At 44.3% G+C, this 26,105-nt stretch overlaps 1 protein-coding gene across 3 annotated transcripts in view; it reads right to left on the reverse strand.

Annotated features, from left to right (window-relative positions):
* Positions 1 to 3,557: 3,557 nt before the first annotated feature.
* Positions 3,558 to 26,105, reverse strand: part of CBFA2T2 (CBFA2/RUNX1 partner transcriptional co-repressor 2) — a 169,583-nt gene continuing 147,035 nt past the window's right edge. For 2 of the 3 annotated variants that reach the window (XM_030211706.1, XM_030211707.1), the window contains exons 5-11: positions 19,402 to 19,583; positions 16,797 to 17,035; positions 12,943 to 13,031; positions 11,236 to 11,431; positions 8,487 to 8,555; positions 5,395 to 5,585; positions 3,558 to 4,653 (exon numbers count right to left, since the gene is read on the reverse strand). In XM_030211706.1, the coding sequence (XP_030067566.1) occupies positions 4,369 to 4,653; positions 5,395 to 5,585; positions 8,487 to 8,555; positions 11,236 to 11,431; positions 12,943 to 13,031; positions 16,797 to 17,035; positions 19,402 to 19,583 (1,251 nt within the window). In that variant the 3' untranslated portion in view covers positions 3,558 to 4,368. The remainder of the gene's footprint in view (positions 4,654 to 5,394; positions 5,586 to 8,486; positions 8,556 to 11,235; positions 11,432 to 12,942; positions 13,032 to 16,796; positions 17,036 to 19,401; positions 19,584 to 26,105) is intronic. The other variant, XM_030211708.1, reaches the window with a different exon arrangement.

The raw sequence follows: 26,105 nt of genomic DNA on the forward strand, positions 1-26,105 counted from the left end.
TTGGGCTTGAGGCTAACGAACAGCTCTTAGTCAACAGAACTAGAGATGAGGCTTTTCAGGTGACCACGTGAAACCTTACTTCTATATAGAGAACAGCTGAAGGAAAGAAAGATCTGGTCTAAGTTCAGGTATTGCAGTTTTCAACTGTCCCAAAGTACATTCGGCTCTTATATCATTCCCATCGTTATGACCATGTGTCACTGCTCCCACAAAAGTATCATTGGCTACCAATTCATCAACACATACTTTCCAAATTACTCGTTATTACATTCAAGGCCCAGAGACTCAGCATTTCCTCATTCTCTCTCTATCCCATACTCCCTCAAAAGACCATCTCCTTCACTCAATAAATGATTATCGCTTAGTCTTACCTGGCTCTAAACTTGCTCAATTACAATCTATTCATTGTGCCTTTTTCTTTACCACCCCTTCCCCATTAGAACTCCTTCCTCCTAGACATCTGTTCAGAAATGTCATTTAAGAATTTCAAATCAAGATGAAAGGACTGGCTGTTTGCAATGGCTTTCACCACAGCCTGAACCTTTGGGACCACCTCCTACTGTCCTCTTCCCCTATTTAATCCATTCTTGCATTCTCCCCTTCTTTACACTGGCTTTCCATACCCCCCCCCCCCCCTCTTTTCTTTTCCTTTTATCCCTTTGAATGCTTGATCTATCCACTTTCCCATCAGTTTTGTAGTTCCTCTCCTTTTCGGATGTTTGGATTATTGTAGACTACCGAGAACTGCCAGTTAGTGATGGTGGTATAGCAAATTCTAATAAACCATAAACCATTCCTTAAACAGTGTTAAGCTTGGGCCCATCCTGCTGCTGTTCCACAGTGCACCGATGAACCTCTCTCACTTTGCTGTTGCCATGGTTGTGTCATCCCGTTTGAAGGCTATTTATTCACAACACTTATCACCTATCTAGGATTTTGATTCCCTAATGACTATGCATGAAATATTTCCATAAAATTGAAGCATTGTGATGCAAATCTCTCTCATGCATATTCATTACAGATATCCTGAGAACCAACTAGCTGGTGGTCCCTTCCCTTGTTCTAAAATGTTGCAATACCCAGCATGAAAAAGGAGGTAATAATGCCTGTGCATAAGTCTCTGGGTGAGACCTCATTTTGAATATTGTGTACAATTCTGGAGACCATCCAGAGGGTGGCTACTAAAACAGTCAGTGGTCTTTGCCATAAAGTGTATGAGGACAGACAAAGATCTTAATATGTATACTTCAGAAGAAAGGTGGGCGAGGGGAGATATGAGAGAGATATTTAAATGCCTATGTGGCATAAATGCACAGGAGGTGAGTTTCTTTCAATTGAAAGGAAGCTCTGAAATGAAGGGGCATATGATGAAGATGAAAGGGGACAGACTCGGGAGTAACCTGAAGAAATACTTCTTTGTGTAAAGGGTGGTCAAATCTGTGGAATGGCCTCCTGGTGGAGGTGGTGGACAGAAGTTGGCATGGATGGGCAGACTAGATATGCTGTTTATCTGCCATCAAAAGGGGCACTTAGGGAGGACAAGGCCATAGCGGAGAGATTGAATGAATTCTTTGTGTCAGTCTTTACAGAAGAAGACATACGAGAATTACCTGTACCGGAAATGGTTTTCAAAGGTGACAATGTGGAGGAACTGAAAGAAATCTTGGTGAACCTGGAAGACATACTGAGCCAAATTGACAAGTTAAAGAGTGATAAATCACCTGGATCAGATGGTATATACCCCAGGGTACTGAAAGAACTCAAACGTGAAATTGATGATATGTGATCTGTAACCTGTCGTTAAAATCCTCCGTAGTACCTGAAGATTTGAGGGTGGCCAACATAATGCCAATTTTTAAAAAGGGTTCCAGGGGTGATCCAGGAAATTACAGACCGGTAAGCATGATGTCACTGCTAGGGTAAATAGTAGAAACTATTATAAAGAATAAAGTTACGGAACACACAGATAAACATGATTTAACGGGACAGAGTTAGCATGGGTTCAGTCAAAGGAAGTCTATCCCAAAAAGTTCTGTCTCTTAACTCTTGGAAATAAAGTACCAAGACTCCTGAAGAAGGCACTTCTTGTGCCAAAACAGGGTACCTTGTAGGGTCTTCCCACAACAAATGTTAACTTTTAGCATTGGACGTCTTCGGTCTGTTTCTTGAACAGCCTGGTTCTGTTCTCCCCGGCTCTCTGTAATGGTGACATGTTTTCCAGAAGTGGAGTTTATAAAGTGAGGGGTTTGTCATGATGTTTTTGTGTGGTACAAATTCCACACTGAAAAGAAACAAAACACAAAAGAACACAAGAACTCGTTGTACTGTGTAGAAGAAAAGGGCAGAGAGGGCCAAAAGGAGAAAAGGATGTCCCAGGAGCCACGTTTTTGGAACTGGCTCACCCACCGATATGACCCGACACAGCCGTGTTTCAGGGGCCCAAACACAGAAAACATTTAAAACATCTAATTACACATATAGAAATGCATTATTATTAACCAATTTCGATAAACTGGTTCCAATACTGTGGCTCCTTTTGGCCCATCTCCACCTTTCTTCTCCTACGAGTTTCACACTGAACATGCGCATCGAAACTTTAAAATGTAGTGATGTTAAAAAAAAATTTTTTTAAGTCATGCAGCAAGAAAATGTTTCCTCACCATGAAAGAAAAAGAAAATACAAGATGACAAATCTAGCTGGAGACACTGCGGCCCCTTAAGATGGGAGTGTCCTGCGCGCTAAGCCCAGATTCAATGCAGTACTTAATAAAAACATTTCTTTCCCACAGGCTGTGAGCTAATGATGCCATTAGCGTACGATACCTGCAAAAAGATAACACAGGAATACTTACTGCATCCTATTTAGGAGGCGTTAAGTATTCCCACATTAACCCTGCCTTATCCTGCTAGCGCACTAATCAGAGCGCACAAGCTAGCCGAACATTTCCATGCCCAATTCCCATCCATGACGCGCGTCCTCCCAAAAATATTTTTTAAAGAAACCCACACAGTAAAGAGGAAATTTCTACACAACGCTTCAACGTCTTTTGTGTTAAGAGTTTCTGGCGCATTAAAGGCTCAACAACCCCATTATTAGCTAAATGCCTGTAGACAAGTCTCTGTATGTGCTTGAAAGACACGAGGGTTGTAAGACCTTTTCTGGGGACAGGAAAATACCTACTGAACCTAAAATATAACTTGCCTTGAGTTACCAAGGAAAAGGGCATGAGCTAAATCCAAATCTGTAGATCAGAACAATGCAACGCACATCCACACCCAGGAGATACCCATTTCATTTATGAACCAAAAATCTGATTTTTACAACCTGCCACTGCTCCCGTGGAAATGCAGCATTGCATATCTTATGCTCATTCTGTCCCTGGCATCGTTTGACTAGAATAAAGTTTCAGACTGCTTCATGAGATGATGAAAGCAGAATACACAAAAACTGAACTTCACAATCTGTTTTCATTCATCAGGAACCGGCAAAGTAAAACACATGTTTAGCTAGTAAAGAGAGAAAAAAATATATGATCAAAAAGTCTTGGAACACAGCATTCAATGATCTTACTTTAATTATGTGACTCTGTAAACAGTTTTACAACAAAGGTATCACTGTGAAAGAAATGGGACATTAGGTGACGGCACAAAAAACTGATAAGGTTATTACTTATTTGATGGCAAGTAAAAATTCAGCAAGTCAATGTCTTCATCCAAGGTTCCCACCTTGGCCCCAGTGTCTGGTCTCTCTCCAATCATCCGCCTTCTGTACACAGCTTAGAGAAGCTTTATGGCTTTCACGATCTGATCAAACACAGTCAAAATATGCACACTAGAAAGTTTTTAAATTCTTTGTGGTCATGGGTGAAAATCTAACTGAACCTTCCCAGACATCAACATATTTTTTTTTACACACATCAACAAATAAGTTCTTTCAAATCGATGAACCTGATTTTTTTTTTTCCCGCTGGTTATTTAAACATCTTCCTTCCTCGTCTTTAGCCCCCAACTGTACTTGCCAATAAACTTCAGGAGAAAACACAGCAAAGCCCGAGGCCGTCAGGAGAAGTTCCGTTACAGAAGTGAGCGAGTGAGTGCCGAGCAGAGCAAAACGTTGCCTTATATTTATCTAAAATATAAGATGCATCACACAAATGTTTTCCTCATTTAATAGTCCACGATTTATTCTTGCTACACCACCATTTTTAGATGTAGACTCAATACACATAAGAACACCCTCGGCATTACTGAATGTCACACATGGATCCCTTTCAGCAGGCTCCATGTTCGCTTCGAACCTTCATGAACTAGAGATTCCGATTATTGGAGCAATGAAGTCCTTGAACACACGTCATAAAATCTGTTTCTTTACAGCCCACTGCCGTCTACAGCCGTCAGAGAAGCTGGAGTAGATGACCGGGAAGTGGCTGCAGATGTCTTGTCCAGGGCCGGGCTTGGAACTGCCTCTAGTGATTTGGTTGTTGCCGATCTGCCTGTGACTGTGGGTAGTGTTTTGGTCTGGCTCTGTAGTCCTTGCCCGCAGATTCGATGGTGCCTCTCCCAGTCTTTGTGCTGGCAGAAAGAGCCACAGTATCGGGCAATATTGCACCCACTGCACGTCTCGCTGGCTTTCCGACCACAATTCCAGCAGCTCTGAAACAGAAGAGAGCATCAGGTAACTATGATTGGAATTATTCTTCCCAATGGGCCACACTTTGCATTTGTCCACATTAAATTTCATCTGCCATTTGGATGTTCAGTCTTCTAGTTTCCTAAGGCCTCCCCTGCAAATTTTCACGGTCCATGTGTGATTTAACAACTTTGAACAGTTTTGTGTCATCTGCAAATGTAATTGCCTCACTTGTCATTCCAATTTTTGGATCATTTATAAATATTGGAAATAGAAACCGCTCTCAGCATGGATCCCTGTGGCACTCCACTATTCACCCTCCTCCACTGAGAAAAATGGCCGTGTAACCCTACCAATTCCTATTCCACAGCAGAACATTGCCTCCCATACCATGAATTTTTAATTTTATCAGGAGTCTCATAAGGAAAGCTGTCAAAACGTTTTCTAAAAATCTAGATACACTACATCAACTGGCTCACCTTTATCCATAGGTTTATTCACACCTTTATCAAAGAAATGAAGCAAATTGGCGAGGCTCTTCCCTAGGCTGAACCCATGCTTCAGGTCAGGAGACAGTTGACAACTCGAGGTAAGTTCAGTGTTTCCTGTGCTCCCCCCTGTGTCCTTGGAATATCTGCAGTTCAGGGCTCACCCTGTACTGCAGAGACTGCAGTGTGCATCAGTATTATATGCCTCCTCCCCCTCCTCCCTCCATTTCTTCCTCATCACCCAGCAAATGTTACAACACTGCTACAGTTATCTACCTCTGTGGATTCCTCCTGCTCGTTAATGACCAGGAATGCATCCTCGGTGGCCTGCCGCTTTGCATCTGCTATGGTTTGCTCCATTCTGGCCCTCTCCGATGCAATCATTTCAAACGCCTTGTGCTCCGCTTCGGCCACAGCCTTCTGCACTTCTGACATGGCCTGCCGCTTCACTTCATTCACAGCTTCCTCTGCCAAGATCAGACAAAACCATCAGTACACTCACGATGTCATACTGGAAGACCATCACCTCAAAGGTGGCAAAAGTGTGAAATACAGTAGGACAACCATCAACACAAAGAGAAGTATAAAAACTCAATTCATATTCCTCAGCTCTAGAGACCCAAGACTGAAGATGGAAAGCTTAAAATTCTTCTTGCTGGCATATAGCAAGGATCATTTCCCCCCTTCCTCCCCCATACAGCCAGGCAGCAGGATATTTCTTATCAAACATGCGCAAGTCAGACTTTTTACAAATAAGATAGCGCTAGGCCAAGACACAACTGTACTGGCCCACACGTAATGCATAACAAGATATTCAGCCAGGGTCTTCTTGGTACGAAAATATAAATTACCAGATACCAAGGGAAAAAAAACAAAAATACAAGTGCCCACTCTTTCTTAGATAATACAATGCAATTTATGTTGGTTTTATGCATATGACGTTTGTAAAAAAACAACAAAAAAAATTGCTTGCTGAAGAATGTTCCGCAAGATTTATATCAAGGACAAGTAAGAGCACTTGGTCATAAGCAGAATATCGGCTGACGTATTTCTGTAGCACACAGTGTACTGCTCTTAAATCCCAAAGACCACTTCAGCTTGGTCACGTTCATGCTGGTTCACAAGGTGAAACAAGGTTACTGCATGTTGAACTGCTATAGTCATACCCAAGTGCATATTTTTCATCCAAGAAGTGGGTACGCAAGGCACGACCTCCAACATGAACACATTAAGGTAGGATCTCACGAGAGGCTTACAGAAAGGCCATATCTCTATTTTCCTGCTCATGAAACCTCTACTTATGCAACCAAGCATGCCATTAACTTTCTCAGCTGTTGTATTTTACGGGCTTGGCTAGCTTGAGGTCATTGGAGATGTTTAGGTCTCTCTTGTGTCAGTGTTCAGTTCTTGTGCTTCTTTGTATGTGGCTACTAAATAGGGTCTCTCAAGTGCTAAAAATTTTAAATTGTGCAGTTGGGACACACAATCCATTAGCCACAGTTCAATTAGAATGGCAAGTACTGGAAATCATCTTACACGAAAGATTTACACTATTTTAAAAAAAAAAAAACAACCCTATACAATTCTGCATATCTGTCAAAACTTGATCAATTTTAATAAAATTCGGGATATATCATCCTGAATAAATTTGCAAGAAGCTTACTCTCACACCAGCCACCTCACCTAAACAAGGTCACCACCACCTAGACCTTATCACATTGAAACATGCAGATGCTATTCTGTTTTAAGCAGGTTTACAGACAGGAGGATCTGATCCTTATGAAAAATTTGTACCTGGATAAAGTTATGGTTCTCACAGAACAGTTTCCAGAAAAGAGGTGGAAGAGGGTAAGTGTAGACTATAGTCTGAAGAAATTGCGAGAAACAGGCTCAACTGATCATAAAGTCAGGAAACAGCAAAGTCCGATAAGTTTCCACTGAAGAAAACATCACGACACTTGAAGAACCAGGGTAGTAAAAACGACATTGTTTAGGTGAGGCGGCCGGCGTTGGGTGTGAGCTTAGCAGCCTGGCTGTTTTTTGGAGCTTGTAAGCTCACCTACCCAGCATGGTAGAGACCAAACAAGAACATAAGAAAATCTAAGGTTGGAAGAAGTCAATATTATGTGGTTGGCAGTTACATAGTAAATGATGGCAGAAAAAAACCTGTACGGTCCATCCAGTCTGCCTAACAAGATAAACTCATTTTACATGATATGCGATATTTATTTGTATACCCGACTGACTTGTCCTTGCCATTCTCAGGGCGCAGACCGTAGAAGTCTGCCCAGTTCTTGGACTAAAAGTTCTGAAGATTCTGGAATCCTAAAGAATTACGAGATTCCGGAATCCCAATTAGTAGCAACATTCCATGTAGGACCCCAGAGTAACATAGTAAATGATGGCAGAAAAAGACCTATACAGTCCATCCAGTCTGCCCAACACTATAAACACATTATACATGGTATGTGATACGTTATATGTATACCCCAGTTTGATCTGTCCTTGCCATTCTCAGGGCACAGACCATAGAAGTTTGCCCAGTCCTTAGCTGGACACCTGATCTGTCTGTAATCATTTACTATGTCTCTATGGGGCTCATTTTCAAAGCACTTAGACTTCCAAAGTTACATAAGAGCCCTTTTCCTAAGGTGCGTAAGCATCTACACATGCCCAACGCGCGCCAAAATGAAGTCACCGCCCGGTTACCGCGTGGTTCTTGCGGTAATAGCATCAGATACGTGTGGCCGAAAAATAATTTTTATTTTCGGATGCGCGCCAAGTGGCATTTCACACGGTAGGTCATTACCGCCCCGGTTACCACGTGAGACTTTTACCGCTAGGTCAATGGCTGGCAGTAAGGTCACAGACCCAAAATGGACGCGCAGCAATTCTCATTTTGCCACACGACCATTTTCGGCAAAAACGTTAAAAAAAAAAAGCCCTTTTTTTTTTTTTAACAGGCGAGCTGAAAAATGGATCGGAGCGCACTCAAAACCTGCACCTACTCTACTGCAAGCCATTTTTCAGTGCACCTTAGTAAAAGGACCCCATAGTAACCTATGGAACTTCGTAAGGCTAAGTGCTTTGAAAATATGCCTGTATGTAACTTTGCAAGTTGAAATGCTTTGAAAATACACTTCTATGTGGGCATTCACAAATGCAAATGTTGTTCCACAGAAATCACGCTTTGTGCATGTGCACTGTGGGCGTGTTGTTCTGTAGGTTTGCAGCTAGGAAACAGAAGCGTGTACAGAACTAACTCAGAACAGAGAGGACACTGCTGTACTCCATATGCTCTTCCATTACCTCTCCCCTTCACTTAAATCCAGTAGAAACCGAGTACAGAAAGACACCCAGTTCCTTACCAGCTTTCTTCCAGATTTCTTCCGTCACGTAGCCTGTTCCTGGGCGACTGCTGAACTCCCGCTGTGAATCTGCAGGAATAAAACATGGTGGGGGGGGCGGGGCAGTCACACTGCAGTCTAGTTAACTGATCTACATTTTATTCTCAGATTTCATCATCATGGAAAGAAAAGAAAAAAAGCTAAACAGCTGTAGGAACTGCAGAGTTACCAGTGAAACACAGACGCCATTCTTTGGAACAGAATTTCCCAGTCCTCTCCTGGAGGTCCACCTAACCAACCTGTAACCAATATACATAAGAGAGATTTGCACGTAACAAAAGCCCAGCACTTGCAAATCTCTTCCAGGAGAAGGAAGGAAAACACGGCTTTGCCTTAACTTTCCATCAGGGATACCGCTGAAATCCTGGCTCGTTTCTTTGCTACTACAAGGCTAATGTTTTGGCAGGTTTTGCCATGCAATCACAGATGTAACAAACTCTGTATTCTATAAAAAGCTGAAGGGATTCGTCATAGTGCACCTGAAGATGTGCATGACAATTTTGCTTGGTGTGTGGGGGGGGGGGGGGGGGGGGGGGGGTTCTTGGGATATGGATGATACATTTTTCTCCTCTGTTTCTTGGTTTGGTAAGATTGACTTTGTTAAGTCGTACAATTTGTATTTTGCAGTTTTTAATAAATATATATTTTATTTTTGTTTTTGTTACATTTGTACCCTGCGCTTTCTCACTCATGGCAGGCTCGATGCGGCTTACATGGGGCAATGGAGGGTTAAGTGACTTGCCCAGAGTCACAAGGAGCTGCCTGTGCCTGAAGCGGGAATCAAACTCAGTTCCTCAGTTCCCCAGGACCAAAGTCCACCACCCTAACCACTAGCCCACTCCTCCACTGTTGCTACTATTTGAGATTCTACATGGAATGTTGCTATTCCACTAGCAACATTCCATATAGAAGTCGGCCCTTGCAGATCACCAATGTGGCCACACAGGCTTCTGCTTCTGTGAGTCTGACGTCCTGCATGTACGTGCAGGACGTCAGACTCACAGAAACAGAAGCCTGCGCAGCGTGGAATAGCAACATTCCATGTAGAATCTCCAATAGTAGCAACATTCCATGTAGAATCTCCAATAGTATCTATTTTATTTTTGTTACATTTGTACCCTGCGCTTTCTCACTCATGGCAGGCTCAATGCGGCTTACATGGGGCAATGGAGGGTTAAGTGACTTGCCCAGAGTCACAAGGAGCTGCCTGTGCCTGAAGTGGGAATCAAACTCAGTTCCCCAGGACCAAAGTCCACCACCCTAACCACTAGGCCACTCCTCCACTGTTGCTACTATTTGAGATTCTACATGGAATGTTGCTATTCCACTAGCAACATTCCATGTAGAAGTCGGCCCTTGCAAATCACCAATATGGCCGCACAGGCTTCTGCTTCTGTGAGTCTGATGTCCTGCATATACGTGCAGGACGTCAGACTCACAGAAACAGAAGCCTGCGCAGCCTTCTACATGGAATGTTGCTAGTGGAATAGCAACATTCCATGTAGAACCTCCAATAGTAGCAACAGAATCTCAATAGTAGCAACAGAATCTCAATAGTAGCAACATTCCATGTAGAATCTCCAATAGTAGCAACATTCCATGTAGAATCTCCAATAGCAGCAACATTCCATGTAGAATGTCCAATAGTAGCAACATTCCATATAGAATCTCCAATAGTATCTATTTTATTTTTGTTACATTTGTACCCTGCGCTTTCCCACTCATGGCAGGCTCAATGCGGCTTACATGGGGCAATGGAGGGTTAAGTGACTTGCCCAGAGTCACAAGGAGCTGCCTGTGCCTGAAGTGGGAATCAAACTCAGTTCCCCAGGACCAAAGTCCACCACCCTAACCACTAGGCCACTCCTTGTAAAAAAAAAAAAAAGCTGAAGGGATATTTTATAAGGATAACATTATATAAATTTTCTGCCAGGCACTGAAATTAAACCTGAATGCTGAAAATGCCAGCAGGTTATTTTATGGATGACTTATTCATTTGAAGTTATTCCTATCATTTGTGTGTTTAGATCACTTTTTTGCTTAATTTTCCCCCATGTAAATGTGTCTGATTTGAAAACAATACTTGAGAATTCGCTCTCCTTTTGGAGTCCTCAAATTTGGAACAGGTTACCTTTATCTGATAAAACAAAAATCTAATTCTGTTTTTATTTTGTAAACATTTGAAAGTGTTTCTTTCTGAAAAATATTTTTAGGGCGATATCATGTTGGTTCTTTGTTTATTGATTTTTTGTTCAAAATCTGTTATTTCATTGTTTATCTCCTTTTGTAAACCACTTGGAAGCAATTTATTTTGGATTCAGCGACTTCTAAATGCCGAGATTGAGACTGAACCTGCATAAGTTAGACGAAGTGCAGCTGAATTTCATGACTCTCCGTATAACTTTTAGCCCTACCCCAAACCCCACTTACTTATGCACCTAACTTCTAGTTTTGTAAGTCCAGCAAGTTCTCTCCAAAGCACCTCTATGTTTGGTATCCACTGCAGAGCCTGAAGCAATGCCCCAGGCCTCCTATGAGAGGCACAAGGGTCCAAAACTAGAGTTCTCAGCCGGAAAAGCCGATCTTTGCTTGCTTCCAAAGTCATAAGGGACAGACAGGCTAGTCAGAGCTCAAGTTTCAGAATTCTTTTAAAAGCTTAATACAAGCAGGAGTCAGCGCACTGCAGTACCTCTAGCAAAGGCTTCCTTACCGCTGCTCATCGAGTCTGAACTGCTCGGACTGTGCTGCCTGGAGAGGAATTCGCCGCCCCCTTTCCTGCCCTCGGTGCTCTCACTGCACCGTCTCTTCCAGTAGTGCAGCTCTTCGCGATCCGCCTCCTGACAGCGACGCAGCACTGCCATGGAGCGCCTGGTCTTCTCCACCATCTCCAAGATGCAGTTCAACACCTGAACCAAAATAAAAGACATTTACATAATCCAGGATAAAGACTTAGAAAAACTGTAGGCAACTTTATACACAAACTAGCAGTAATACACAGCGCACTGAAAAATGTTATCCTACCTGTCAGTGCGTGAGCAGCAACAGGCTCACTTAATGACAGGGAGACATTTAACCAAGAAAAAAAAAAAAAGGCAAACCGTTGGCAAAGTAGCCCAACCTGATCCCCCCTTGCAGTAAAAAACAAAGCTTCCCTAGTGACAACCCTCCTGCCCTCCCTAAACTCAACAAGTAGTGTTTCCCAAGTCCGGTACTGGACTACCCCTTGCCAGTCAGGATTTCAGGATATCCACGATGAATATGCATGAAAGATTTGCATAAAATAGAGGAAGTGCATGCAAATCAAGCTTATGAATATTCATCGTGGATATCCTGAAAACCTGACTGGCAAGGGGAACCCCAGGACTGGACTTGGGAAACACTGGTCTAGTAGGCCCCCCCTCCCTTCCTCCACTCCACCCAAAAAATACACTCCTTGGTGTGTAGTGGCACCCACCCACCCTGACCCTTCACCAAAGCCCCTCCCAAACCCCCTAAATGCTCCTGCCTGCCTCCGACAAAATGCACTGCCCTGCCCTACGCATCCTGGAATGCACTGGGTGGGGCCAGACTAGCATATAAAATCTGAATTATTACATCCCTCTGACTCCCTTCCTGAAGACGAGAAAAAACCACACTGACCAACCCTCTCTCTTGAGCTTAGCATGCATATCTGTGAGCTGCATCTCTTGCAGGAAGACTACAGATAACTTCAGCTGCCTCAACATACCCAACAGTATAGTACACTTACAGGTGAATGTATCCCATCCACATTTAAGGTAACCACCTTGACGTCAGCTATATCCTAACCTGATCTCCCTCCCATGCAGCATGACACCCCACAACTCTTCCCGACTCAAACACCCCCCCCCCCACCTCCCCCGCAGCCTAGGTGCTCTACCCACCTTATACTTAGTCTTCGCCTACCTTTCACCTCTACACTCATGCTTTGTGATTTAGCAAACTCCTCCCTCCACTTACCCATCCCCTACCCCCTTCCCCCTCAGTTTTTATTCTCAATCCTCCAACACGCAAACTCCACCTCACTCATCCCTTCAGTCACACCACCTTTCAAACCACCCCCACTCCCTCCACCCGTATCTTTCCGTTGCAGCAAGAAGACCGCGCTCACCCCACCCGAAAAGACGAGACATCCTGCTGGAACTCAGGGAACAGAAAGCAGCTACTGATTTTTAGCTGAACTTTACGGGCGCTTCCCAAGGACGAAAATTTATTTCAGGAAGTTACTTTGTATTTTATTTGTCACGTTCACTTCAGTTTACTTACCCTATTACTCCTAATAAATAAGTTCAGAACATGAGGAGGTCTCCAAATCTGGAGACATTAACATCCAAAAGCCATCCTATGGCATGTCTCACCCATATCTCACTCAGGTATACAGCTTTTATCAAGGTCTTACATGATCCAGATGCTTCCATTCATCTGCCCACTCCTTCTCAGTCAAGCGATGATCCACCAATTCATCCCGATAGCCTCCATTTAACCCACCTATTCAATTACACAACAACAAAATAAAATTATTTTTTTAGTAATCAATAGTTAAGATGATTTTTAAACATTGCTGATGGCCACTAGATGGAGCCACAAGATCAATGCATTCGCTCAGCCCTTCATGTGATGTTCTAGATCACAGCTTCCCAAATCTCACATTGGGGTCATGACTGGTGGGCTCTCCATAGGTGCAGCATTATTCTGCAACTCAAGGGGGTGGGGAGTGTCACACAAATGTATTTGGCCACTGTCATGGGGTCACAGGCACAAAAAGATTGACAAGCACTGTTTTAAAGCCAACAGCACTGGACCTGCATTACACTATCTCTGTGTAACCCCGTCATGTGTTCTGTGGCATCGTAAGCAACTGTTGGTACCTTTAACTAGCTTTACTATGGACATCTGTATCGTAAAGGCAATTCTCTAACTACACTCCCCTTGTGTGCATTAATTTAAAGAATACTTGGACTTATGCACATTACCCATGGAAGCGCTAGCAGTGGTGTGACATGTAACTTCAAGGGCAATGGGCACGGCTCCCACTTATGTGTATAATTTATAGAATACCGTGTTGCGTGCATTCCTACCGCGTTGAGGCCGATGTGATTGCGGGCACGTTAAAACAGGGCGTACTAAAAAGGAGGGTCGTTAACTTTGAAAACTCTTATAAATATTGAAGTTACTAACAGATGCAAAAAGATGCTACGCTATATTGAAGAGCTGTACTACATGGTATTAATGCTATCTGGATTTAGATGTGATAATGTATTTACAGTTTGTAAAATCTTGCATGTTGTAAAGAGTGCATTTTCAATAAAGACTTCTTATAAATAAAAAAAAGAAACAGGGCGTACTGATACCGGGTAATGCTAGCATCCATAACAGAATCTGGATGCCCAAATAGTGTTATATAAAACAGGCTCTAACCACATGTCCTTAGGGCAGTAAGCGGAGTCACCCGGTTACAAAACGGGCCCTCCATTTGCATATTCTGAACTCTTTGGATCCACAAAGAATTAGGAGAAAATTGTCTGTACAGGCTTTTCAGACTATACACACCGTCCTAACACATCACGCCAGACAAGATGCATGGGTCTTGCAAGCCCATCCAGGTATATTTAATTCTCTCTTCATCTGTGAAGACGTATTTATTTATTGTACTTGTACCCCACATTTTCCCACCTTTTTGCAGGCTCAATGTGGCTTACAGAGTATAGATATGATAACGTCATTACATGATTTAAAAACAGTCGATCTTAAGCAGAGGTGAAAGAGGATTTAGACGGAAGGTGTTACGCAAGGTCGTGTGAGAGGTGTTTTTTTTGGTGTACTTGGGTAGTTTAAGGAATGATTTGTTTCATTGAGGGTGACTTTTGTAGGCTCTGTTGAAGAGATGTGTTTTCAAAGCTTGTTAGATTGGTCATGGTTTTCAGGGCCATGGGTAGTGCGTTCCAAGACTGTGTGCTTTTGTACGCAAAGGTAGTAGCATAAGCCTGTTTGTATTTCATTCCTTTACAGCTGGGGAAGTTCAGATTGAGGAATTTGCGGGCCGATCTTTTGGCATTTCTGGGCGGTAAGTCCACTAGGTTTAACATATAGAGTGGGGCATCTGCGTGAATGATTTTGTGTACAATCGTGCAGATCTTGAACTCAATTCGTTCCTTGAGTGGGAGCCAGTGCAGTTTCTCTCTTAGGGGTTTCGCACTTTCGTATTTAGGTGTTCCAAAAATGAGTCTGGCTGCGGTGTTCTGGGCTGTTTGCAGTTTTTTGATGGTCTGTTCTTTACAGCCTGTGTACAGAGCGTTACAGTAGTCCAAGTGGCTTATCACTAATGACTGTACTAGGGTGCGGAAGATGTTTCTTGGGAAAAAAGGTTTTATTCTTTTGAGTTTCCACATTGATTGGAACATTTTTTTCGTTGTATTCTTCGCGTGGGTGTCGAGAGTGAGGTTTCGATCAATGGTGACTGCAAGAATTTTCAGATTTTCTGAGATAGGAAGTGTGCAGTAGGGGGTGGTTATTGTAGGGTAGTTGTTTGTGTTGTATTGGGAGGTGAGAACTAGACACTGAGTTTTTTCTGCATTGAGTTTTAACTTGAATGAGTCCGCCCAAGAGTGTATTATCTGGAAGCTCTGGTGGATCTCGTTGGTTATTTCGTTTAAGTCACTTTTGAACTATTAGCTGCAATGAATGCTATTCCCCACCCCACCCCACCCCCCCCCCCCCAAAAAAAAAAAAAAAAAAAAAAAACCAAAGAAAGAAAGTTCAGAAATGGGGAAGCCACTGCTTGCCCTGGTATTGGTAGCACGGAATGTTGCTTCTCTTTGAGATTCTGGAATGTTTCTACCCTTTTGAGATTCTACATGGAACGTTGCTACTCTTTGAGATTCTACGTGGAATGCTGCTACTACTTGGGATTCTAAATGGAATGTTTCTACTCTTTGAGATTCTATGTGGAATGTTGCTACTCTTTGAGATTCTACATGGAATGTTGCTACTCTTTGAAATTCTACATGGAATGTTGCTGCTCTTTGAGATTCTACATGGAATGTTGCTGCTCTTTGAGATTCTAAATGGAATGTTTCTACTCTTTGAGATTCTAAATGGAATGTTGCTACTAACTGGGCTTCTGCCAGGTACTTGTGGCCTGGATTGGCCACTGTTGGAAGCAGGATACTGGGCTAGATAGATGGGCCACTGGTCTGAACCAGTATGGCTATTCTTATGTTCTTATGGATGAGTGAAGAGTCTCCAAAATAAGAATCAATGGTTGAATTTACTGTATACCGTTACAGTTTATGGCGTTACAAGGCTGGATGGAATCACCCTGCTTGCTGGTATACATTTCAGCTGAACTGTCAATTGTTCTGCTCTTCTTGGCACTCGGACCTCAATCACTCTATGCTTCCGGACTCGGATAAGATACCACCAGGTCCGGAGGTCTTTTGTGTCCATTTTGTTTGGGGTTGTAGGGGGGGGGGGGGGGGAGAGAAAATATGTAGCATTGGTGGTATGCTTACAAATGTACTTTTTGTTATTGGAATGTTTATTCTTGCTGGGGTTTTTTTTTTTCTTAATAAACATTATTTTGCAACAAAATATACCTTGATGGTATTAACGCACAAGAGGAGTGTATCTTTCAATTCATAGAAAAACTGAATGGGAGGGCATAGGATGATGTTAAAAGGCTTTAGGCTCAGGAGTAATCTAAGAAAATACTTTATAGGCAGGGTGTTGGATTTGTGGAACGGCCTCACAGTGAAGGTGGTGGAGACAAAGACTGGGACAAGCGAGTGGGATGCCTTAGGGAGAGGAGGAGATCGTGGATGGTGCAGACCGACTGGATGGGCCATGTGGCCTTTATCTGCTGTCATGTTTCTATGTTGGGACCACTGTATGACCTGCTGCTGGCTGCGATAACCCTCAGCCAAACCCCTAGAAGGCATCTTCAAAGCAGAAGACCTCGACACCTTGCTTTGGGCAACTACATCAGCCTGCGGTGAGGTGCAGACTGATTGGGCTACTGTACCTCCTAAGTGAGCAGCTGTGATTTGACCTTTTAGAATTAAAGGGGCCGCTGTTATAATTTGTAAAATGAGAAAATAAATCTCTTTCTGATATGCTCTTAATGTTACCTAGGAAGAAAACAACAGGAAATCCATACAACAAAAAGGAACTAGTAAGGCAGGAACGAGGGACATGATGGAAAAATGGGTTTCTGTGCTATTTCTTTAAATGCATTATAGGAGTCTCTTGGCTCACCCTGGTTGTGATGACGATCTCTGGGCTCTCGGTGCTCCAGCACCTTGGAGGGATCTCGGTACAACTGCGGGGCTGGGATGTCCTCCAGGCTGTAGTGCTGCAGTGGAGGCGGCGTTGGGTGGAACTGTAGCGGCAGGCTCAGAGCCGGGCTGTGCCGGGGTGCCGGACTGATTGTACACACTCTCTTGGCAGGTGGCTCAGACTGCACTGGGTCTCGCTCAAAGCTGGTTTCCTCTCTCCTGTGCAACAGAAATGGATGGGGAACGAGTTATACTGGACATATCTTACATAACCCGTAGTTTGCAGGTGGGACTACACAATGGTGGACTCTGGGTGGGGTACAAATTTCTATGCATATCAACTGCAATCAGGTGCAAAATTACATACCACTCTAAACGCATATGCATGTATCTAGCCAATATACACTAATATTGGACTGGAGGAGTAGCCTAGTCATTAAAGTGGCCTGAGAACCTAGAGAACTGGATTCAATTTCCACTGCAGCTCCTTGTGACTCTGGGCAAGTCACTTAACCCTCCATTACCCCAGGTACAAATAAGTATCTGTATATACTATATAAAGCGCATTGAATGTAGTTGCAAAAAAACACAGAAAGGCAGTATATCAAGTCCCATTTTCCCTTTCCCTATTTGAGTTTCTACATGGAATGTTGCTACTATTTAAGATTCTGTTGCTACTATCTGAGATTCTACTTGGAATGTTGCTACTATTTGAGATTCTACATGGAATGTTGCTACTATTTAAGATTCTGTTGCTGCTATCTGAGATTCTATGTGGAATGTTGCTACTATTTGAGATTCTACATGGAATGTTGCTAGTGGAGGAGTAGCCTAAGTGGTTAGTGCGGCGGACTTTGATCCTGGGAAACTGGGCTTGATTCCCACCGCAGCTCCTTCTGACTCTGGGTAAGTCACTTAAGCCTCCATTGCCCCAGGTACAAATAAGTATCTATATATACTATGTAAACCGCTTTGATCGTAACCCACAGAAAGATGATATATCAAGTCCTATGTATAGGTGCACAGTTATAGAATGAGCAAGAGCCAAACTGAGTTAAGTTAGGATGCACACATGGAGGGGCATAATTGAACGAAAACGCCTATCTCCATGGGCGTTTATCTCCAAGAACGGGTCAGTGAAGGGGCGGACCGAACCGTATTTTCGAAAAAAATAGACGCCCATGTTTTATTCAACAATGTGTGAGCTGGGCGTTTTTGTTTTTCAGCGATAATAGAAAATGAAAGCGCCCAGCTAAAAAACGAATAAATCCAAGACATTTATTCGTGGGAGGGGCCAGGATTCGTAGTGCACTGGTCCCCCTCACATGCCAGGACACCAACTGGGCACCCTAGGGGGCACTTTTACAAAAACAAAAAAAAAGGTCAAAGAGCTCCCAGGTGCATAGCACCCTTCCCTTGTGTGTTGAGCCCCCCAAATCCCCCTCAAAACCTACTGCCCACAAGTCTACACCATTACTATAGTCCTAAGGGGTGAAGGGGGGCACCTACATGTGGGTACAGTGGGTTTGGGGGGGTTGGACGACTAATAAGCATTAAGCAGCACAATTGTAACAGGTAGGGGGGGATGGGCCTGGGTCCACCTGCCTGAAGTCCACTGCACCCCCTAACAACTCCTCCAGTGACCTGCATACTGCTGCCAGGGAGCTGGGTATGACATTTGAGGGTGAAAATAAAAATGTGTGAAACATCATTTTTTTGTGGTGGGAGGGGGTTAGTGACCACTGGGGGAGTCAGGGGAGGTCATCCCCGATTCCCTCCAGTGGTCATCTGGTCATTTAGGGCACTTTTTGGGGCCTTATTCGTGAAAAAACAGGGTCCAGGAAAAGTGTCCTAAATTCTAGCTAAAAACGCATACTTTCTTCCCATTATCGGTGAAATGCGCCCATCTTTGTTTGGCAGATAACCACGCCCCAGTTCTGCCTTCGCCACACCTCTGACACGCCCCCATAACCTTTGTCCGCATCCGCGACGGAGTGCAGTTGAAAACGCCCAAAAATCGGCTTTCGATTATACCGCTTTATTCGTTTTTGTGAGATAAACGTCCATCTCCCGATTTAGGTCGGAACTTGGGCGTTTTTCTCGTTCGATTATAAGCTGGATAGTAACGTAGTAGATGATGGCAGAAAAAGACCTGCATGGTCCATCCAGTCTGCCCAACAAGATAAACTCACATGTGCCATTTTTTGTGTATACCTTACCTTGATTTGTACCTGTCCTTTTCAGGACACAGACCGTATAAGTCTGCCCAGCACTATCCCCGCCCCGCCTCCCACCACCGGCTCTGGCACAGACCGTATAAGTCTGCCCAGCACTATCCCCACCTCCCAACCACCATCCCCGCCTCCCACCACCGGCTCTGGCACAGACCGTATAAGTCTGCCCAGCACTATCCCTGTCTCCCAACCACCAGCCCCGCCTCCCACCACCGGCTCTGGCACAGACCGTATAAGGAGAGACTGCTGTAGCCCAAGAAGGAATAGGTTCAAAAGAGCAGGAGGCAGAAGAGAGTCACTGCTCAGCCTTCCGGTCTGAAGCTGCAAGCGCTCTTCATTTCTGTAGCTTACCTGTCAGGACTGTGCCTCTTTCCGTTGCTGTTGACTTCCATCAGCAGCTCAGAGGAGTCTGCAGGGGAGGCGGTGGTCGTGTTCAGCAGCAAGTGTTCATGTTGTGCCAGATACTGCGATGGGGTCTGCTTGGCTGCTCGAGCACAATGTAGCAGTTCCCGCTGAAGCAGTGGAAGGTTGGCCTGAAATACAACATGTTACTGCAGCCTCACAACCCACAATTCCCAGTGCATTTCATCAATTTTAGAATCTCCATTAATGATAATGTTTAATGCATTGGTGGAATCACTTGGTGTGGTATGTTTTCTGGCTGCGATATAATTTACAACCTTCCCTTTACAGTACTAACATCCTGGCACATCCTGTACTCAGAGGCCCTATCTATTTAATAAAAACTCCTCCCTCTCACTGGTACATAGTTACTTTCCATTAGTGACGTCAACATTTGATCAACTGAAACACTGCCAGTATAACAGATGTTAGTAAACAATCACTGACACAAACTGATGAAACACTAATTTTTTAATCCCATAAAATTTCTGGCCCACCTCGAATACTGTGTGCAATTCTGGTCACCGAGTGTCAAAAAAAGATATAGTGGAATTAGAAAAGGTACAGAAAAGGGTGACAAAAATGATGAAGAGGATGAGACAACTTCCCTACAAGGAAAGGCCAAAGCAGCTAGAGCTCTTCAGCTTGGAGAAAAGACAACTGAAGGGAGATAACAGAGGTCTATAAAATAGTGAGTGGGTTTGAACGGGTAGAAGTGAATCGATTGTTTACTCTTTCCAAAAATACTAGGACTAGGGGGCAAGCAATGAAGCTACAAGGTAGTAAATTTAAAACGAATCAGAGAAACTTTTTCTTCACTCAGCGTTTAATTAAATTCTGGAATATATTGCCAGAGAATGTTGGAAAAGCAATTAGCTTAGCAGGGTTTAAAATAGGGGTTGGAGAATTTCCTAAAAGAAAAGTTATTTGCCATAATAATGGACTTGGGAAAATCCACCGTTTATTTCTAGGATAAGCAGCGTAAAATCTGTTTTACTTTTTTGGGAATCTTGCCAGGTACTTGTGACCTGGATTGGCCACTGTTAGAAACAGGATACTGGGTTTGATGGACCTTCGGTCTGTCCCAGTATGGCAACACTTATGCTATGTTCTTATGTAAGGTAATGAGACTGCTCTAATCCCATGCAGCATCTGGCAGTTTTATGGTGAAAGAAAATCACTGGTTTTTGTAGCACATGTGCCAGTTCCGCTGGTGCTTCAGAACCTCCAATACTGAGCAAACTCCTTCACTGTGTCCAGCAAAGTAATTTGTGGGAGTTTAACTACCTGAAATCCTTTTGAAAAGTCCAATGATATGTCTCAGAAGACAGATTAGTTAGGATTTCAGATGATCTTTAGGCTCTGACCATACTGTTATTAGGGATGTGAATTCATTTGAAACCAGTGGCTTAGCTATGTGGGGCCACGGGGGCCTGGGCCCCCGTAGATTTGGCCCTGGACCCCCCTGCCGATGACCCTCTTGACCCCCCTCCTGCCACCAACCCGCCATCGCCTACCTTTGCTAGCAGGTGACCCCAACCCCTGCCAGCCGAGGTCCTCTGCTTCCAGCGCAAGGCTTCGTTCTGTTTCTGAGTCTGACATCCTGCACATTGTACGTGCAGGACATCAGACTCACAGAAACTGAACAAAGCCTTGCGCGGGAAGAAGAGGACCTTGGCTGGCGGGGGTTGGGGTCCCCCACCAGCAAAGATAGGCGACAGCAGTGGCAGGGAAGGGTTGGCAGAGGGAGGAGGGGGTCGAGAGGGTCACGGCGGGGGGGGGGGAGTCAAAGTTGGTGGTGGTGGCGGGGGGGGGGGTCGACAATCGTGGGGGGGGAGTCAATGGCGCCGGGGGGGGGGGGCTAAAAAGTGCCCCTCACCTCGGGCTCTGGACCCCACTCCCGCCGAAGTCTGGCTACGCCCGTTTGAAACAACAAAAAGTCAACAAGTACTGTTTTCATGAGTCTGCACACACTTCCTTATGAAAGAGTGAACACTTTTTACAAAGACATCACTCGCCTTCCCAATAGTGAGTATATGCACAAGCCATCAGGAAAGCGTGCACACTTTTGAAAGAAACGATAAACATCCACAAATCCTTACTTAGCTGAGGGGGGGGGGGGGCAACAAATACTATATACTTATTGAATCCCAAAGCTGTTATATATTCATATTAAGATGCAACAAAATGCAAGGACTTCACGCCTCGAGAAACACAGCCCCGCCGCTCAATGACTCATCATCGGGCTCTAATTAATGCTCACCATAATTAGTAAATGACTTGCTATCTTAACAGTTGTTAAATTGATATCTCAAGTCAGTTAACTTGAAAGTGTACTTAGATCATTTTCAAAGCGCTCAGACACACAAAATACAATCGTTTTCTATGGTGCTTTGTATGTACTACTTAACATTTCTAGAGCGCTACTAGGGTTACGCAGCGCTGTACAATTTAACAAAGAGAGACAGTCCCTGCTCAAAGAGCTTACAATCTAATAGATAAGAGTGAGACAAATATAGGACAATCAAGCCATTGTGACATCACTGATGAGGTTGGCTCTTAGGCATTGGTGGAATGAGGCATTATGACATCACAATCTCAGCTCTGGATACCAGAGACTGAAACTCTTCACACTCAGGGGGGAAGTGGGCCAGGTATAGGACAGTCGAGCCATTGTGACATCACTGATGAGGTTGGCTCTTAGGCATTGGTGGAATGAGGCATTATGACATCACAATCTCAGCTGGATACCAGAGACTGAAACTCTTCACACTAAGGGGGGAAGTGGGCCAAGTATAGGACAGTCGAGCCATTGTGACATCACTGATGAGGTTGGCTCTTAGGCATTGGTGGAATGAGGCATTATGACATCACAATCTCAGCTCTGGATACCAGAGACTGAAACTCTTCACACTAAGGGGGGAAGTGGGCCAAGTATAGGACAGTCGAGCCATTATGACATCACTGATGAGGTTGGCTCTTAGGCATTGGTGGAATGAGGCATTATGACATCACAATCTCAGCTCTGGTTAAATCACTGCTATATGTAATACTACTACTACTTAACATTTCTAGAGCGCTACTAGGGTTACGCAGCGCTGTACAATTTAACAAAGAGAGACAGTCCCTGCTCAAAGAGCTTACAATCTAATAGACAACTGAACGGTCGGTCCGATAGGGGCAGTCAAATTGGGGCAGTCTGGATTCACTGAACGGTAAGGGTTAGGTGCCGAACGCAGCATTAAAGAGGTGGGCTTTAAGCAAAGTCTTGAAGATGGGCAGGGAGGGGGCTTGGCCTATGGGCTCAGGAAGGTTGTTCCAAGCATAGGGTGAGGCGAGGCAGAATGAGCGGAGCCTGGAGTTGGCGGTGGTGGAGAAGGGTACTGAGAGGAGGGATTTGTCCTGTGAACGGAGGTTATGGGCGGGAACGTAAGGGGAGATGAGGGTAAAAAGATAGTTAGAAGTATGTCTAACTTCTTTGAAAATGAGCCCCCAATATTTCACTCCAGGAGGTCCTGGGTATGAAATATACTGATCTAAGTACGCTTTCAAGTTAACTGATTTAAAAGATATCAATTTAACACATTTTTAAGATAGCAAGTACTAGGTTTTGAATAAAGATTTACTCATTATAGTGAGCATTAATTAGGGACCGATGATGAGTCATGTGAAACGCGGGGCTGTGTTCCTCACGTGAAAAAGAGTCACAGCCAAGGTCCCTTGCTACCATAATAATTTTATTGTACCTTAACATAAATATACTGTAGCGTTGGGATTCAATTAATTGACACTCTTTTGAAAGAGCAGACACAACACTGCTCCCATAACAATAAAAAAAATGCCAGTCAACCCCCCCCCCCCCCAAAACAAAATGAATATTCCTGTAAATCACAGAAAACATGACATAAAAATTCCTGAGCTGAACAACCCTATTACCCGATGTTAACACTGTCCAGAACTCTCAATACTGCTGAAGAAGCTTCTGAGGAATGAATGCAATTATGAACCACCAAACAGGATCCAGTCAAATTCAAGGTGGAAAGGGTTTTGAACATTTTGTCAGAAAAGTGGCTAACTAGAAACTGGCTTCTCTCATCACAGCTAAAACTAAGCCTGGTGTTCCACAGCATGTAAAAATTTAGGAGAGACCTTTCTGGGGGGGGGGGGGGGGGGGGGGGGGGGGGGAGTTCTGGAGAGGATCAGAAAACACAGGTAGACTATTTTCTGTGAAAGACCTCTGCACGTAAACAGATGCAAGAGTCTTTGGGTAATTCGCACCTGCATCAGGTTTCAAAGTTATAGTGCACGAACATTTTCTCTTTCAAATTTGTTGCAGTTCTTGGACTACAGCCCTGGTTCCTTCAGACCAGCAGCTCTGTGAATGTGAATCCTGTAAATAGATTGGCTGGTGCAAGAACAAGATTCTGGTCCACATTATTGCTGGAGGATCTACCTGTTACACTTGTGGTGGTAAATGTGAGCCCTCCAAACCCCACCAGAAACCCACTGTACCCACATCTAGGTGCCCCCCTTCACCCGTAAGGGCTATTGTAGTGGTGGCTGGTGGGTTTTGGGGGGCTCAGCACACAAGGTAAGGGAGCTATGTACCTGGGAGCAATTTATGAAGTTCAGTGCAGTGCCCCCTAGGGTGCCCGGTTGGTGTCCTGGCATGTCAGGGGGACCAGTGCACTACGAATTCTGGCTCCTCCCACGACCAAAGGGCTTGCATTGGGTCATTTCTGAGATGGACGTCCTTGGTTTCCATTATCGCCAAAAATCAGAAATGACCAAGTCTAGGGATGACCATCTCTACGGATGACCTAAATTTCAGGATTTGGGAGTCCCCGACTGTATGATCGAAACGAAAGATGGACGTCCATCCTGTTTCGATAATACGGGTTTCCCCGCCCCTTCGCCGGGAAGTTTTGCGAGGACGTCCTCAGCAAAACTTGGGCGCCCCTTATGATTATGCCCCTCCACGTTACTCTTTGGGGTTCTACATGGAATGTTGCTACTAACTGGGATTCCAGAATCTTCAGAACGTTTAGTCCAAGAACAGTGCTGGGCAGACTTCTACGGTCTGTGCCCTGAGAATGACAAGGACAAATCAAACTCGGGTATAAAGTATCACATACCATGTAAAATGAGTTTATCTTGTTGGGCAGACTGGATGGACCGTTCAGGTCTTTATCTGCCGTCATTTACTATGTTACTATGTTATGATGCACTGGCTAAGCTAAGTGAGAGGGGAAACAGGTACCAGAAATGAGTGAACTCCTCAGTGATCATCAACGAAGGCCCACTGGATTACAGATCAGATTGGAGCAGGTTCCAATTGGGCTGGAATCTCAAAACAAACAAAACAAACCAAAAATCTGCCAACCATCTTGAACAGCCTGACAAACCTGGAGTGGCCTAGTGGTTAGGGTGGTGGACTTTGGTCCTGGGGAACTGAGTTCGATTCCCACTTCAGGCACAGGCAGCTCCTTGTGACTCTGGGCAAGTCACTTAACCCTCCATTGCCCCATGTAAGCCGCATTGAGCCTGCCATGAGTGGGAAAGCACAGGGTACAAATGTAACAAAAATAAAAGAGATACTATTGGAGATTCTACATGGAATGTTGCTACTATTGGAGATTCTACATGGAATGTTGCTATTCCACTAGTAACATTCCATGTAGAAGCCTGCACAGGCTTCTTTTTCTGTGAGTCTGTCCTGCACGTACGTGCAGGACGTCAGACTCACAGAAGCAGAAGCCTGCGCGGCCACATTGGTGATCTGCAAGGGCCGACTTCTACATGGAATGTTGCTAGTGGAAAAGCAACATTCCATGTAGAATCTCAAATAGTAGCAACAGTGGAGGAGTGGCCTAGTGGTTAGGGTGGTGGACTTTGGTCCTGGGGAACTGAGTTCGATTCCCACTTCAGGCACAGGCAGCTCCTTGTGACTCTGGGCAAGTCACTTAACCCTCCATTGCCCCATGTAAGCCGCATTGAGCCTGCCATGAGTGGGAAAGCGCAGGGTACAAATGTAACAAAAATAAAATAGATACTATTGGAGATTCTACATGGAATGTTGCTATTCCACTAGCAACATTCCATGTAGAAGGCTGCGCAGGCTTCTGTTTCTGTGAGTCTGACGTCCTGCACGTACGTGCAGGACGTCAGACTCACAGAAGCAGAAGCCTGCGCGGCCACATTGGTGATCTGCAAGGGCCGACTTCTACATGGAATGTTGGAATAGCAACATTCCATGTAGAATCTCAAATAGTAGCAACAGTGGAGGAGTGGCCTAGTGGTTAGGGTGGTGGACTTTGGTCCTGAGTTCAATTCCCACTTCAGGCACAGGCAGCTCCTTGTGACTCTGGGCAAGTCACTTAACCCTCCATTGCCCCATGTAAGCCGCATTGAGCCTGCCATGAGTGGGAAAGGACGGGGTACAAATGTAACAACAAAAAAAACAAAAAAAACTAAAACAGACAGAAACATTTGAGTTTCAGTCAGAGAAAATCAGAGCATGGTTAAACCTCTGCAAGATGGAACCTGAACCAGTCTTTCATCCAGTCATAAAGTAGCACCCCCGCCATCCGGGACTTTCCTCCCAAGTCTTATGGCATCAAATAAATAACATACCAAGAAAACTGAAAAGGCTT

This window comes from Microcaecilia unicolor, chromosome 8, assembly GCF_901765095.1.
Source record: "Microcaecilia unicolor chromosome 8, aMicUni1.1, whole genome shotgun sequence".
Taxonomy (NCBI): domain Eukaryota; kingdom Metazoa; phylum Chordata; class Amphibia; order Gymnophiona; family Siphonopidae; genus Microcaecilia; species Microcaecilia unicolor.